The following is a 14,797-nucleotide window of genomic DNA, read 5'->3' as shown; positions in this document are numbered from 1 at the left end:
TCTGAAGGTCGAGCCCAAGCTGTGAGCTCACAGATTCAGACACTTGGGAGCCACTGGAACCCGGATCGGAGAAATGATTGTCCAGAAGAGTTAGCCTCGGCCGTTTGTGCAATGGAATTTCGCCGTTGACTCCAATCAGAAAAGGTACAGGTTGCGAGGTGCAAAGCATCACACAGTGGTATTGGCGCAGGATGAGAAGTCTGCGTGTTTTTGAGTTCTTCTCGCTACGGGCTGGCTTTGCAGCTGCTGTATCCCTCTGACCCCCTCAACAGCTTGAAATGTACTCCGTAGGTCGGTGTCATCCCCGTTCCTCCCCGCCCACGGGGAGAATCACTCCAGCCTCTCGCCTAACTTGCACCTAATAGGACCGACGTAGCAACAAGCATAAGAAAAGGAAAGCATTTGCTCGATGCCATGCGCTCACATCGATATTTGGGCGAACGAGGTTGTTTCTATCTGAACTAGTTGGCAATAGTCGACATACACAGCATCGAGGCATAACCTCATTGGCATCTCCGGCGGTCGCAATAGCTTGAGCTCTGGAACAAAGACACAGTGAGGGTTTCGCACGGGTGAATAGCCGATGGGACAGCGATTAGATTACTCCTTGGTGCCGCTCCCTGATGAGGACTAGCCTCGCACAAATTGTCGAGCTAGAAGGATTCTACGGCACTGTCATGTTCCATGCTAGACCCGATCAGGCGTGGCCTGGGCCGTAGAATGTTTCTGATCGGACCAAGGCATCCCTGGAATGGCGACTTGGATACTGGGCCTGCGTTTGATATGCATGACATGGTTCGTAGCTTCATGAAGGCAGGGCCCTCAGTACCCGAAGTTGCTGGACCGGCATGCCTTCGAGAATAACCGTCCTTCCGATGGGAAGGGATGCACATTGGCCAAGCTGGAACAGAGTTGCATTCTGCTGCCACAAGTCCTATCGACCTGCAAGATCATCTTCACCGGTCCATATTGGCTCCCTTGGGTGTTGGGATCTGGCTCTAGCGTTCGGAAAGCTGTATCATCTTCCGAAGTTGTGTGCACTCAGCTGATGCTGAGTTCTTCAGATCCACAGTTGATCCACAGTTGAGGTTCACAATTGCTCAACGGCACAGAGCATTTGTTCACGGCGCACCATACCGTTGTGAGTGTGGCGTGCTCTGTGGGCTGGTCGCAGCTCGAGGCAGCCATGGCGATACATTGGTGCGTTTGATCCGGACCGGTGCTGCAAAATGGCGTGCAAAGAAGAAGAGACCTGAAGATTGCTGTGATCACGCATAGTTCCACACTGCAGTCTTCAACTTCTTTGATTTGTGGACCTCTCCGTCTGCGGATATCTTCCTCTTCTTCGGTTTGTCGGCCAGATCCTCCTTAGGCGCTACAAAGGCCTGTTCTCGTTGGCGCAGCTTTTCTTCTTTCTTCTCCTTTTGCCGCTCCATTCTTTCCTGCTCTTTGGCCCGTTCCTTGGCTTGTTTTGCAAGGAAGTATTCACCACTTTCGATCTGCAGGTCGATCTTACTCTTCTCTTGGGGCGGAGGGAACGGCGTGTACACCTTCTTGTCCTTGTCGGTGACCTTGTAAGGAGTGTGTCTCTTGCTCAGAGTCGTTTTCTTGAATTGTGGAAGGAACCGGTCCCAGCTCTCGTTCTTCAGGGTAGGATCCTTGGCGAGCTCTCTCTTGATCATGAGTTCTTTGACATGATATATAGGGTGGATGTTGTTCATGCAATCCTCGACCACCCTTCTGACCTCTTTCAACCCCTTGTAGCCGCCCATTGCGCTGACGGTATTTCCTTGCACGAGGATGTAAGTGTTTGTGAGGAGCTCGAGGGCTTTGAGTGTTGAACCATTAGGACCAAGAAGCCTCTGCCGCCGTTTGACGAAGCGTTCTTTGTTCCGAACCAGATTTCGAATCTTTATCACATCGCAGGCTGTGTCGTCTTGAAGGATCTTGATGGCCTGAAAGCATTGTGAGTGATTGGCGAAGGCCGCAGGTGTAGCTGCTGGACTTACCTGCGGAGCTGGCACGCTTCGGGCAAGTAACTTCAGGAGATCTCTGGCATCTAGGATGGCGGCAGGGTCAAACGTCTTTCGCGTTGTTCGTACCTCCATTCGACCTTCCACTAGATCGAGCGTGCAGGCAATCCCTCTCTTCTCCAGCGCTTTTGTAACGAGAGGCCAGGCTTGTTTCAAGTATAGTTCTCGATATTTGGGAAATAGACAGGCGAAGGAAGACTCTTCGGCGAAAGTGCCACCTGCATTGTCTTCTGGTTTAAACTCGTCGATCTGCGAAGGGCGTTAGTGTGGGCGCATGCATGGAAGGCGAAAGCAAGGGCTCATGAAGGCATGATGCTCACCTTCCATTTGTCTATGTCGTCAGTATCCCATGGCTTCTCTTTCTTATGAGTTGAAGGCATCGCGCCATACACCTGAACGACCAATTCAAACCACCACTGTCGTGCAAACTGTCAGGCTCTCGCTGTGTCTGTCTGGTTGATAAAAAATGATTCGATGCGGAGAAGAAGTTTGGGAGATGGGCCGCTGCCAAGGCCGGCGCTCGCTTCTCCAAAGAATTTTGATGACTATCGCGTTAACAGCATCATGCCTCCTGCTCACCCCGATGATACATCTTGTCTTGAGGTCAGAAGTCGTCCTCAGGAAGCAGAACATATTATTGGGCCTTTACTACGTACACGGGCTCTTTAAAACGAATGAAGGGTAAAAAGCAACCAGGAAACACCGGCAGTCTGGCCTCTTTGAGCCCCGAAACTGAAGAGCCCCGAAACTTGCCATTTCAAACAACGTCCCTTGTTGATGTCGAGCGGATTCCTCAGATCTATCAGCGTAATACAACCTGTGGCCTCCAGCGCTACATTGTCATCGGCACACTTTTCACAAAAAGGGTCGGGGCTGGTAAACTAGGGCTGCCTTCCTTTACCGCTTGAGCCGCCATAACAAGCATCCTTCTTTTCATGGCCGCTGCCTCGCCACCGCATCATTCTTGTCGACACGGCCTTTTTTCTGACTTCCTTTCCACACCTTCATCCTGAAACGGTAGATTCTTCACTCGACAGTTGCTGCGTACCCGTTCCCATTGAATTTGGTTCCGCCCTGCTCTACAAACGCTGAGGAATCGATCCACCCAAATTCCTAGCTCACTGTCCTCTGCTAGAAGCCATGGGAAAAATACAGTCTGCCCCTCCTTGAAGCTTCTTCACCTAGATCTTCCAACATAGTCTGTTCGCAAATGACTAGTGGGCCCCATCCATCCGACCGCGTTGACAGTTGATTGCAGTGCTCGGTGCCCGTTGCTGGATCATCGCAAAGCACGGAATCGAAGTGACGAGAACTGGGGTTGAGATCGGTACGCATATTGAAAATGTCCTCGAGAACAAGGGTCGGTGGGTCCATGGCTGTCATGAGTCGTGTGCCGAGGGTGCGTAAGGATCAAATCCGATAGCAAACCCCGTGGGCACTGTCGAGAGAATGCTGCCGAAGGATCTATGGCCTACATGCCTACCTCTCACGTCCTCGCGTAGGGACTTGGGCTACTTCACCAGTAACGCATGTGCGGAATCTGATTGAGATGGTACGCTTCTCACAATCTGAGACGGGCTTGCCCAATGCCTTCGCAACATCAGCTAATAGTTCCTGTGTGAATGGACGTGATCGAACCCGGAGTTGCCAATGTAGCGAGATTCGAGATAGTGAGGCAAATATCTCTTGCTTGTCTACGGCCTCAGCACAAGCCCTCATCAATAATCGTGTCTGTAACAAGTCCAGAAAGTGCGAGTGAAAGAGCAAGGAAGAGCACAATAAAGCGCGAGGGAACGTATCTAAGAACTTGGAACTTGGTTCAAACCATTTTGCTTCCTGCAACCTCCCTCATATTAGGTGTTGGTTTTGTTTCAAGCAAGTGCCATGCAGCTTGACGTACCGAATTCGTTATCACACATGCACTTCTCACCTCTGGTCCAATCACCCGTACATCAAGTCACATTGCCGCTGCTCCCCGAGTCACTTTCACTAGCCCTTCTGTACATACCATTATCGTGGTTGGCTCTCATTGGGTCGTCGCTATACCAATCCATATTCGTCGCTATTCAATCGTCCCGCGAAAGTAGCATCCCTAACCTGCCCTGGTCACTCGCCACGAAGGTCGGCTGCTGGATTGGGACCTGGCGGCGATCGTCGTAGGTGAACTGGTTGACCGGTGACAACCTTCGCTGTGGATCCTGCTAGACAAAATCAGATCCAGATATCACAGGGATCGTGTTGTATGGGTAACCCTGCTACCCTGCTTCGGAACGGCGATATTTTCCGAATCAGGTCGGTTCTCTGCGACCCGCCCCCCGGACCAGGCTGTCCATCGCGAGCTGACATCAAGCAGCGATTGCCCTTCGCGGATGAGAGTCGAGGTGCTGCCTGAAGAGGCCTAATCTACGCCGGTTTTTCTGGGCTACAGAAGAGTAGCACTGCCGCTGTCAACGGGCGGTCCGTTTTGATGCAGATGCTGTCACCCAGAAAATAACTCTCACTTTGGGGCATTGATCCCTCGATTGCAACAATTTGTTCTTGAAGTACACGCCACCTGCTCAACTTCATACGAAAGAGGTCATTCTGGCTTCGAACTTGGTGCTCACTGGACTCTGCGATCACGTCGTACAGTGATTTTGCTCCGGTCCCAGGCACAGTTTAGCTTTTGGAGCGCTGAGTAAATCCTCTTTTGCTGGCAGGATCGGATCACGTTTCCCGATGCATTTGTTGGTAGAGGACCGAGGACCGGTGATTCCTGCAGCCGCGGCCGTTCGACGCAGTGGCCAGAGTTTCCATCGGCAACTCTAATGCCATCACGACAACATGGACTTCAGACAACTACCTCTCACACCTGCTTTCGACTTTTTCGCCCTATAAAGTCCGAGCTCTTTAGCGTTTCATTCCAAACGTCGTGTGACTGTGAACAAATGTTAGCAAGAACGACAATACCAGGGGTCTGACTGCACAGTCTAATATATGGCTTAGCCTCCCGGTTACTGAGTTCAGCATATGCTGCCTCAATTAGGGTATGTAAATCTTCGATCCCACGAACCTGTGGATGCGTCACAGGATACAGTGAAAGTGCGTATATGAGGCCTTTCATGTTGGACAAGTTGGCTTCCCCGATGCTTCGTTTATGAGGATCTGTGACAGCAAGTTGAGTCTCAGCCGGTCCTTGTATCTGTGGGATAAGTCAAGAATCTCAAGAGACAAACAACTTACCTGTGGGCCATGGACACGTCGGTATGTCTCGAACATCTGTGCTGACGTTGACGAATCCCGCCATTCGCATCCAAGATTCACAATCTTGTACAACTCTGGCTCGCTTTCTACCTTCTGGACGAGTGGTCACACTCAAGGATTCCGCATACAGTCTCGACCATTCTTGGAGGGCTTGTAAGGCGTCGCTGTCTGCGGAGTCCGAACGGAAAGACAAGTCCCATTCCGTTATCTGAACCCAGCCACCTCTTTTCAAAAGACTATACCCTTTGGTTAGCCTGCTGTGTTGACATGGCTCCAGTGATGCTCCCACCGATGCATATCTCGAAAATAGTTCGGCCATCGAGCTGCCGAGATGCCACTGGCGACAAAACGGGAATGGATCATATCGAATGTCTCCGGCTCTGCAAAATCGAGACGGTCATTGAGGTCGGCGATCTGTCGAGGTCATCAGCGTGTGCCCTTCCAAACTATCCATCAAGCGCAGCAATATAGGTCATGCGGCCTTCGATAGAAATTACGCCCATGATGCAATGCGCCAGGAACTTCCATCTCTTTTCGCAACAGGGGTCAAGAGTCGCATACCTGTAGGTCCATGTTTTCTAATTGGTCGGATGGCGCTAGAATCGGGGAAATGTCGACTGCGGTAACCTGCGATGTGAGTGTTCAGTTGCACACTCTATAAAGGAGTACTAACCCAGCAGCCTGGATCATACTCCGCCATGTCATAAGCCCAATTCCCAGTACCGAAACCACAATCGAGAATAGCTTCAGGGTCCCCAATGAACGCAGGGTACAGACCGTTGTTCCAATCGTGATAGATCACCTTGAGCATTTCATGTTGGTCGATCAATCGGGTCTCCTCTTCCTTTATGTTCTTCAGCTACAATAGAGGACTGCATCTGGACATCCACTCACGGCGTCTACGGGGACAAGGTATATTTCATGTCTCAGGGAGTGCTCTTGATATTCACGGTCACAGTACATGACCTTCCGATCGAATTGCTCATCACTGGAGGACCTATCGCAATTGTGAGCGCTGGTTTGAGGACAAAGATAGATTGTTACTAACCTTGGAGCCATGACGGAACGCGCAGCCTTTCTTTGGTACGAGATGGATATTGCTGAATATCTTGGCCTCGCTGAAGTCAATATCGAGGACGCTTCTTCACTGGTGACGGAATGACTTCTGAGGACCGACGGAAGCCGACTTTGATATCGGTGCAATGGATGGTCGCCCTACTGTGCGCTCAGGCGTCATCGCAACGACCTGAAGACCAATGACACCAAAGTATCAGGAACGAAGGTACATGGCAACCAAGAATGGGGTCTTTGCTGTACCGGTCCATGCTTGATGCTCGAGGCACTGCCAACGTGGCAACAGGATTGTGGCTAAATAAGTCAATCCTGCTAACCGTTCAGAATCGGGCAATATTGCAAGTGGGTTTGGCAGGCGAATCCACAAAGAGGTCCGATCATGACCTGCCTCAAGAATGGTAAATGCCGGGGCTCTCTCGGTTATTGAAAGCGTGCCTAATCGCTCGGTGCGAACGCAACAGCACTGGAACCCACGGATATATGCGATCAGAAAGTCAATTACAAAACTCAGAGCGTCAGCAAAAAGAAAAGACCTTCCATCAGCGGGCTGGCTGGAGACCTGTGATCCTGCTTGGCTCTAGCCAATGAATTTCTGATTGCACCTCGTTTCAATGCAGCCGCTTGGTCAAACAGGATGGACCCAGATATTTGGGACCAACCCGAAGAAAATGGGGATGGCCAAGGTAGGAGGGTCGACACGACCCTCCCTTTGACCTGCCGAACGGCCATCAATCTCGTCAGTGGGTTCATCAGCGTCGTGTATCATAGTACGGCACATTCGGTTCAAAAAACTTTTCCATCATACTCCGTGTTGGTTTTCAAAACGACTGAGCCGGAAAGGAAGGTCCGATCCGGCCATAGCTTGATTCCCCGAACACAAGTTTGATTCTACCGTGGTAAAGGGCCTACCGCTCCTGGAGCCATCAGAAATTTCCATCAAATATTCCCGTGAGCGCAGCCGATGTATGAATTGCCAGACTGGAGTACCAGATTGAGACGCCTACACAGTACCTCAGCCGAAGGTGATCCGATCTGACATGCAGCCCCTCTCTGCCGCTGCAAGTGTGCAAATGGGGTTGTGACCAGGTGCGGCCGCAAGAGAGCCGTCATAGGTTCAGGTATGCAAGGGTTTCAGATCCATGGTTGAGACTACTTTGTGCTAACGGCACTGACATCTCTTGGTGACGAATAGGCTCGACCGGACATGGAGAGAATTTTAATAAGGGCTTCTTGCCATATTCTGCCCTATCCAATGAATTCATGGTTCTGAATGAGATTTCAGACTGGGTGGGACGTCTAGGTAAAGTATGGGCGGCCTTTACGTCAGTTTATCGTCTGCTACGCCACTGAACAGGCAGAAAAGAACTTGCAAGAATTTAAGACAACGAGGGATCTTCCAGAGTCCGGAGCAAATGTGGGCTGGAAGATACTTCCAGTTCCAAAGGGCCCCTGGGTGGGCCGTTTGCTCAATAAGGACGCCGTCCCGGCTCGCGTACGACAAATTGACTTTTGCGACTTTATTGTGTTCTATCACGGTTCTCGGTGTCTTCTTTCGCGCTGAGCTTGACTGATGGTTGACATTGCCAGACCAGGCCACTTGGATGGTCGGTTATGCTGTCAAGACATGCTTTTGGTGTGACGTCTGTCAGTTTCTCAAGCATCTGTTGAAAGGCTGGTTGCACGATGGCCAGCACTAGGATCATGCGCATCACAGGCAAGCCGATTTCGGGGCCTGACAGAGCACACCACTTCAGCCTCGACCAAAGCGAGGCACGCAAAGTGGATCGAAAGCGTGGGAAAAGCAGCGGAAGGGAATTGCAAGCGCCGTCGAATTCAAAGGCTATCTCGTGGAACCGTTGACTTTAGCAATTTGACTGGCGCGAAGTCTCGTGTAGCAGAAACCCTAGATTGCACAAGTGGCCTTCCAGGACGATAACAACATGTTGAATCGGCGAAACTCGGCTGACCCGCCGACCTGGTCGAGCACGGCATCCACTCCAGCAATTTTGTTCACCCAGGGTTTGAAAAAACCGTTGCGTAACATTGTTTCACTGAGGTGGTGAGTGGAGCTGCAGTCACCGAAGCAGGGACCGTGAAGGCCTGAAGAGCATGGGAGCAATTCGAGCTGCAAAGGCGGTAGTGAGGAAGTGCAGAAGATTTGACAACGAACGTTTCGAGCGTGGACATCAGCGGGTCGTGCCGCTTGGGGCGTCGCTAGGCCTTTTCCGTGGTCCGGGGCAAGGATCGTGCCATCGTGGTGCTAACGGAACAGCTAGAAGGTGTATGGAACAGCCTAAACATGCGGTGTGGCAATTAGGGTACCATTTCCTTGGGTCGAGAGACCGGTGGGCGCGTCAGAAGGCAAACCATGGTGACAGACTGTCAAGTTTTGAATGTTTCAAGGCCCTTTCATGCCTCTTGATTCGAGGCCCACCTTTGACGACCATCACAGTACAAGTAGATATGCGGTGGTGTTATGTCGTGCGTCGGTAGTGGGGACCCTTTCAACGTTTCAATAATCTGCTGTACTGTAACTTGTCCAAAGCATGCACGCGGATCCCAGTTTAGGGCCGACACGTCAACAGGCATGATGCAAGGCCCGCAAAACGCAAGATGAGCTGTTCGGGTCATTATCTTCGAACTCACCTCCTGGGCCACGACGGGCTATGCGGCTCGCTGTAACATCTCGCTGCACTTGTGGGAGCGGAGCACCGCGCATTGGTCAAGAATAGGGACAAGTTCCTTTCTAATCGACCTGCATTCATCTCTCGAGATTGCAGAACAGCTTGACGGCTGCCTGTGTGGGTGAAATTTTCTCACCTCGATACGCAGAGGAGGTGTAGACTCTGTCCAAAAGGAGGGAGGGGTGCCGACACCGACAGTCTGGTACACGCTAGAGCAGGTATGGGAAAGCCTGGCGCGCCTCTTTCCGGTGGTTCTTCAGGCTGCTGATTGGAAACTCTCACACCCACAGTTCCTGTTGTTTTCACCTCTTGTAACGGTCAAAAACTCTTTCTAAAATCTCTCATTCTCCAGCCACGTCGAAGCTCGTAAAAAGGAGCCACTGTACAAGCATGAGGAGCTTTCGAAGCTATACTGTGTCCGTCACGAAAGAGAATTACCGAAGTTCTAATCCCCGTGCAAATGGACGCTTGTGCGCGATAGTTTTGGCTTGCATCTTGGCCACTCGTGGGATCACACCAAGGCAGATTCTACCAGTGCAAGCCCACGCATGCCCACGTAACCTTGGCGTCTTGTCGGTGGCCAACAAGCTGAAGACCACGGCACATCTTCACATTCATGGGCTTTGTAATGCTACTGGGAAAACCTCCCAGCCACAGAATCCGAGCTGACCTACGAGTTTCTTCAATCACACCGCGGGCGCTCGAAGGCACGTCATCAGTTTGAGGCGAAATGAGCTCGCATCACGACCCTGGTTGTCTGCAGACAATACTCTGGATCGGTGAGGAGCCGAGGCATCGATCCGCACCGGTGGCGAAAGATACGTGTTTGAACACGGTCGTGCCCCCTCGTGACCCACTGCGAGCGAGATCTTGCAACCGTTCCGCGCGGAATCCTGAAATGGTCGTCGCGGAGGGGCACGCTTCACGGCAAGTGGTCTTCTACATGCCGCGGTTCGTATTCAGGCCGCTTGGGCTAGAAAGAATTGACATGTCCCCGCTACCAAAGGGCCATTCCACATCTCCTTCCCGGTCAACACACGAATATCCGGACCCATGGGTATCCTCGGACCCAGATTTGAAAGGTGCCCGCGGGTCTGACTACCGCGGAGTTTTGAAAGAAAATCCAGGCTACTTCAATCTCCCCTGGATTGCAATCGACATATGCCGGGCTCTGTTAACAAAAAGAATTCTTACGACGCGCTTTGGTGCTGATTCGAGACAGATATCCAAACGACGGAGTATTGCACTTTTGCTGGATTGATGCCGAGGTAATCCATCCTGAGCGTCGAAAGTCCTTCCGGACGACTGGAAAGACTTGTACCCTACCCATATTGGGCGCGACTGGAGCCTCGTTGTATGAAGTGGGCTCTTTTGGGCGTCGAGACGTGGACACCATCGTTCAATTCATCTTGTCAAGGGCGGCGTCGGTAAGAAGACCGCTCTTCCGGGCCACAGTAGTGCAAGATCTGTGGTCCACTCGACGGTGTCTGAGTTTTATGATATTGCAAGTGTCAAGGTAATTTTCCAAAAGACGCCCGTTTTTGTCGCATTCATACGAGTTCTCAAAGCTATGTAAATACCTCAACTTCCAAAGCATGGGCTGGTAGGTCATTTCGATTGGGAAAAGGTTTCAATGCTGTGGAATCTACCGGTCTGGCTACAAAAATGTTGACCGTCTGTTGGGTTGCTGGGTGGCAGGCGCTTCGAAGCGCTCGAAAAAAGATATCGTGATCAGTCCCAGACCCCGTGGCCCCTCGGACCAGAAGAGCAGGGAGGATGAGGATCGAGGGAAGTTTGAGCCGTTGATTGCAGCCGACGACTCCATCTTCTCTCGAACGTTGAGAGATCTTGGTTTGAAATACCAGAGTCAAACATGGGCAACCCTGGAAGTGATGTCTTTGCCGATGAGTTCTCTGTCAGACAGGTAAGACTGATGTCTATAAAAACACACAACTTGTAAGGGCACTTACTGCCAAAATCTCCTGGCATTGATTCAAAAGGACTAAACGCAGGTCAAACGCCGGTAAGCGTATCCCAACACCAATCCAACACGGCCCCCTCGGAGCAAAGTTTCTGAAATCAATTCTTATTCTGGGGAGATCTCAAGACTTCGCTGAACAGTGCTTGTCAGCTTCGCGAGAGCTCTTGGAAGAGGCTTCACAGCCAGTCACAAGGTGTAAGCACCAACATAAGCACCACCAAGCTTCGCTAAGCACAGTCTAACAATGTGGCGTCGTGGCTGCTTGCGCCTCGATGACTTCCCTTTCCACTTGCTACCTAGGCCATAACGGTTCTGGCTGTGTGCTAGACCAAGTACTGCAATTAGCAGTAGACAAGGTGGAGCAGGGCGGCAAGGGCTCAGCCTTGCCAGCTCTAACTTTGCTCTGCTTATTGCCTGCACCCTGCTACGCAAGAAAGCCGGCATCATTACCAATACAACAATATTGGGATTTGAGCATGGATGGGAAGGATATAAAGTGAGTGCTTCTCAACGCCCATTCCATTCTTCTATCAAACAACTACAACAACTTTCAACGCTCAAATCCCACGGCCACTTTTCCTTGTCTCTTCTTTCCTTATTCAGTTGCCACACGCTCGCTCCAACTCAGTATAGTACACTTTATTGCATATCTTCTCCACGAGAAGCAATCCACAATGAAGTCCTTCGTTGCCGCTTCCCTTCTTGCTCTCATCGGCGCCTCTGCCGCCGGGCCATCGAACCTTCGCTTCGCCAAACGTACCAGCCCAAATGGCTGCCCCGCCGGCGACCCAGGCCAAACGGGCGTTATCAACGCGATTAATGCATGGAACAATGACGTCGTGACCGTCAACAGCTTTCTCGACTCAAGCATCACTGTGCTTGACGACCCCGCGCAGGTCGTGGCCGCGCTACAGACCGTCATCCCTGCGGCCCAGGACGAGCCGAATCAATTGCAGGTTCTTGCCTGCGAGAGCGATGTCATCGCCGGAACGGCGGCTCAGGCTGCGGTGGATGATCTTGCTGCTGGGTTCAATGATAATGTGCTTGTTCCGCTGACGAATATCATGAACGGCGCAGATGATGCGGATACGGTGAACAGCAACTTGCAGACCATCAACCAGTTCCGCTGCTGTCATGTCCTGCCAGATTTGGATACCCTTTGGTCTTCCACAGCTGAGGATGAGGGCGTCGCGGACCAGGTTCCTCTTTCTGCGCCACGTCCGGGGGCGTGCAGTATCATCACTTGTTAATGGGAAAGTAACAAACAGTGAGATGGAGTGGGAGATGACGGGGGTATAACGACGGAGCCTTTTGCTTTTTCTTTTCTGGGTTCATGAGTCCAAACGTTCCTTACTCACATACGTTGATAATGAAAAAGACGATTGATCGATCATTCTGTGTTGTTCGCCTGTTCGGAATGCCACCCAAAATGCATTCTTCGGGCCTATACTCTCGCTTTCCAAGGCATACTGCACCGGGGTTCGTAGGGTCGGAAAGCTCCTGAATGAGCCCTGACAAGAGTGTACGAATGATTGCTCCATGCACCGAATCGTACAATCTCATTCCTCTGGTTGCATATCGTAATGAGTGATGAGAGGAGGGTCTGAATGTATGATACCACAGCATAGCCGCGCAGTCCAGGGTTCATCAGGCATTTTTCTCGGTCACATATTAACATAGTATCTATGGTGATCAAGGTGATGGATTGAGGATCAACCAATTCTGGTCTCCCACTGGCTGCCTTACCATGCCCAGCTTCTGTCCGTACCGTAGCCAGTTGTGACAGTGTAGTATTGGGGCTAGTGAGGCCAGCCCCTCGGCCTCGAGGCTAGCCTGGGGGAGGCACTGGGAGGGCACTGGGAGGGGCAGGAGCGGTAAGTTAGTTGGCGAACTGTTGTAAGCGGCCATCTGACGCAGCCAGCTTGCGTTTGCCCAGCCACAGATCTCTACAATCGCATTCAGCTGAAAGGGCGACTCCTAACAGGTTCTGTGCTATTTCCGGGGGATCGTTCGCTGACCATTGACTCTCCTCTCGAAAGTCTTGCTGCCCGACCAATACTCACACCTCGAACCTCGCTTCCCCAGCACGCTCCCTCCGAAAATCAAACTCCCAATCCGTCAGGCCAGCTTCGCCCATAGATTACTGGTAAGAGCTGGAAACAGTCCTGTGATCTTTACTTGTTACAAACCTACCGCCTATACCATGGCTTCGCAGGCCGGCCAACAGAAGCCTCAGATCCAGCCATGTCGCTACAAGACAGGTGCGGTCTGTTGCGTGAGTGGTGCAACCCTGTGCGCTTACGCTGAGCAGGAAAAACACTTGGTGCCGGGTCCTACTCCGTGGTAAAGGAATGCGTACACATAGACACCGGAAGATATTATGCCGCCAAAGGTAGGAAGATACAAGACTGTGGCCGAGATGTCACTCTGACTGAAGCGCAGTCATTAACAAGCGACTGATGGCGGGACGAGAACACATGGTGAGAACAACATATCCTTCCTGGACCAGCCTAAACTGGCTAACAGAATATCAACAGGTGCGCAACGAAATTGCTGTTCTCAAAAGGGTGTCCGTGGGCCATCGCAACATTCTGACGCTGGTTGACTACTTCGAGACCATGAACAATTGTATTGAATTATCACGACTCCACGGTCAGGTATATGATCTGACATGAGACAGTATACCTTGTCACCGACCTCGCTCTGGGTGGTGAACTGTTTGATCGTATCTGCCGGAAAGGATCTTACTACGAATCGGATGCAGCAGACCTGATTCGAGCAACCTTGTCAGCAGTCGCATACCTTCACGACCATGGCATTGTCCATCGAGACCTCAAGCCAGAGAACCTACTGTTCCGCACACCGGAGGATAATGCAGATCTACTCATTGCCGACTTTGGGCTGTCAAGAATCATGGACGAGGAACAATTCCACGTCCTGACCACCACATGTGGAACGCCTGGATACATGGCGCCCGAGATCTTCAAGAAGACGGGCCATGGCAAACCTGTGTACGTGTGAAAAGGTTTTCTTGAAAAATGTGATTCGTGCTGACATGCTCATACTAGTGATATATGGGCCATCGGCGTGATCACTTACTTCCTCCTTTGCGGCTACACACCCTTCGATCGCGACAGCAACCTCGAAGAAATGCAAGCCATCCTTGCAGCAGATTATTCATTCACACCGGTCGAGTACTGGCGCAACGTTTCCGACGCAGCACGAGACTTCATCAACCGATGTCTGACGATCGATCCTCGGGCTCGGATGACGGCTCACCAAGCACTTCAACATCCCTGGATCAAGCCCGAAGACCCTACTAGCCCTGAGAAAGCCGCCGGTGAAGGCCAGGATCTGTTACCGACGGTGAAGAAGAACTTCAATGCTCGTAGGACGCTGCACAAGGCGATTGACACGGTCCGCGCAATCAACAAGCTACGAGAAGGTGGCGGGCTGATGGCCGGCCATATGGATGGCGCAATGAGTGTGGATCCGAAGCCCAAGGCTGAAATGGTCAATGGTAGTAAAGTGCTCAATGACCAGGGCCAGCAAATTCAGGGCGAGGAGGCGCGTGGAGGTACGGGGCCGGCGCAGGCTGAAGAAGGTGGCCATGATCCTGACGCTATGGAGATTGATTCGCGAGCGGATGCTCGCGGGCAAACCGAAGACCAGATTCGGCGGCAGCAGAAGAAGATCGCCGATACTGTTAGTGGGTTCTGGGGAAGTAGGCATTGATCTACCCTTCTGAAGCTGTCGGCAGAGGCAGGTACCTCCCACGCTTG

General features: G+C 51.7%; 4 protein-coding genes across 8 annotated transcripts; 2 read left to right on the top strand and 2 right to left on the bottom strand.

The window, feature by feature from the left end:
• Positions 1-404: 404 nt before the first annotated feature.
• PV05_01178 lies at positions 405-2,480 on the bottom strand. Of its 2 annotated transcripts, XM_013466140.1 has the most exons (3): positions 2,354-2,480; positions 2,010-2,282; positions 405-1,955 (listed from the first exon to the last, which is right to left on the bottom strand). In XM_013466140.1, the coding sequence occupies exons 1-3, from the start codon at positions 2,411-2,413 to the stop codon at positions 1,269-1,271; spliced, it is 1,020 nt and encodes a 339-aa protein (XP_013321594.1). In that variant the 5' UTR covers positions 2,414-2,480; the 3' UTR covers positions 405-1,268. The 2 variants fall into 2 exon arrangements, with proteins under 2 accessions (XP_013321594.1, XP_013321595.1); XM_013466141.1 differs by having other exon boundaries at positions 405-2,282.
• A 1,251-nt stretch (positions 2,481-3,731) lies between these two features.
• Positions 3,732-6,924, bottom strand: PV05_01177. 4 transcript variants are annotated; one of them, XM_013466138.1, is made up of 9 exons: positions 6,325-6,924; positions 6,171-6,273; positions 5,950-6,120; positions 5,838-5,903; positions 5,566-5,690; positions 5,256-5,512; positions 5,000-5,177; positions 3,934-4,950; positions 3,732-3,880 (listed from the first exon to the last, which is right to left on the bottom strand). In XM_013466138.1, the coding sequence occupies exons 1-8, from the start codon at positions 6,333-6,335 to the stop codon at positions 4,923-4,925; spliced, it is 939 nt and encodes a 312-aa protein (XP_013321592.1). In that variant the 5' UTR covers positions 6,336-6,924; the 3' UTR covers positions 3,732-3,880; positions 3,934-4,922. The 4 variants fall into 4 exon arrangements, with proteins under 4 accessions (XP_013321592.1, XP_013321591.1, XP_013321590.1 ...); XM_013466137.1 differs by having other exon boundaries at positions 3,732-4,950; positions 6,325-6,522; positions 6,594-6,924; XM_013466136.1 differs by having other exon boundaries at positions 3,732-4,950.
• A 4,765-nt stretch (positions 6,925-11,689) lies between these two features.
• PV05_01176 (uncharacterized protein) lies at positions 11,690-12,265 on the top strand (the record flags this gene model as incomplete). The annotated part of the gene is made up of 1 exon (XM_013466135.1): positions 11,690-12,265. One exon carries the CDS (start codon positions 11,690-11,692, stop codon positions 12,263-12,265), a length of 576 nt encoding a protein of 191 aa, XP_013321589.1.
• Positions 12,266-13,218: 953 nt separating this feature from the next.
• Positions 13,219-14,750, top strand: PV05_01175 (uncharacterized protein; the record flags this gene model as incomplete). Its single annotated transcript, XM_013466134.1, has 6 exons — positions 13,219-13,276; positions 13,327-13,407; positions 13,458-13,495; positions 13,553-13,643; positions 13,696-14,026; positions 14,084-14,750. 6 exons carry the CDS (start codon positions 13,219-13,221, stop codon positions 14,748-14,750), a joined length of 1,266 nt encoding a protein of 421 aa, XP_013321588.1.
• Positions 14,751-14,797: the final 47 nt, after the last annotated feature.

The sequence above is a fragment of the Exophiala xenobiotica genome, assembly GCF_000835505.1.
Source record: "Exophiala xenobiotica strain CBS 118157 unplaced genomic scaffold supercont1.1, whole genome shotgun sequence".
NCBI classification, from domain to species: Eukaryota; Fungi; Ascomycota; class Eurotiomycetes; order Chaetothyriales; family Herpotrichiellaceae; genus Exophiala; species Exophiala xenobiotica.
This window is presented reverse-complemented; position numbering and strand designations above follow the sequence as displayed.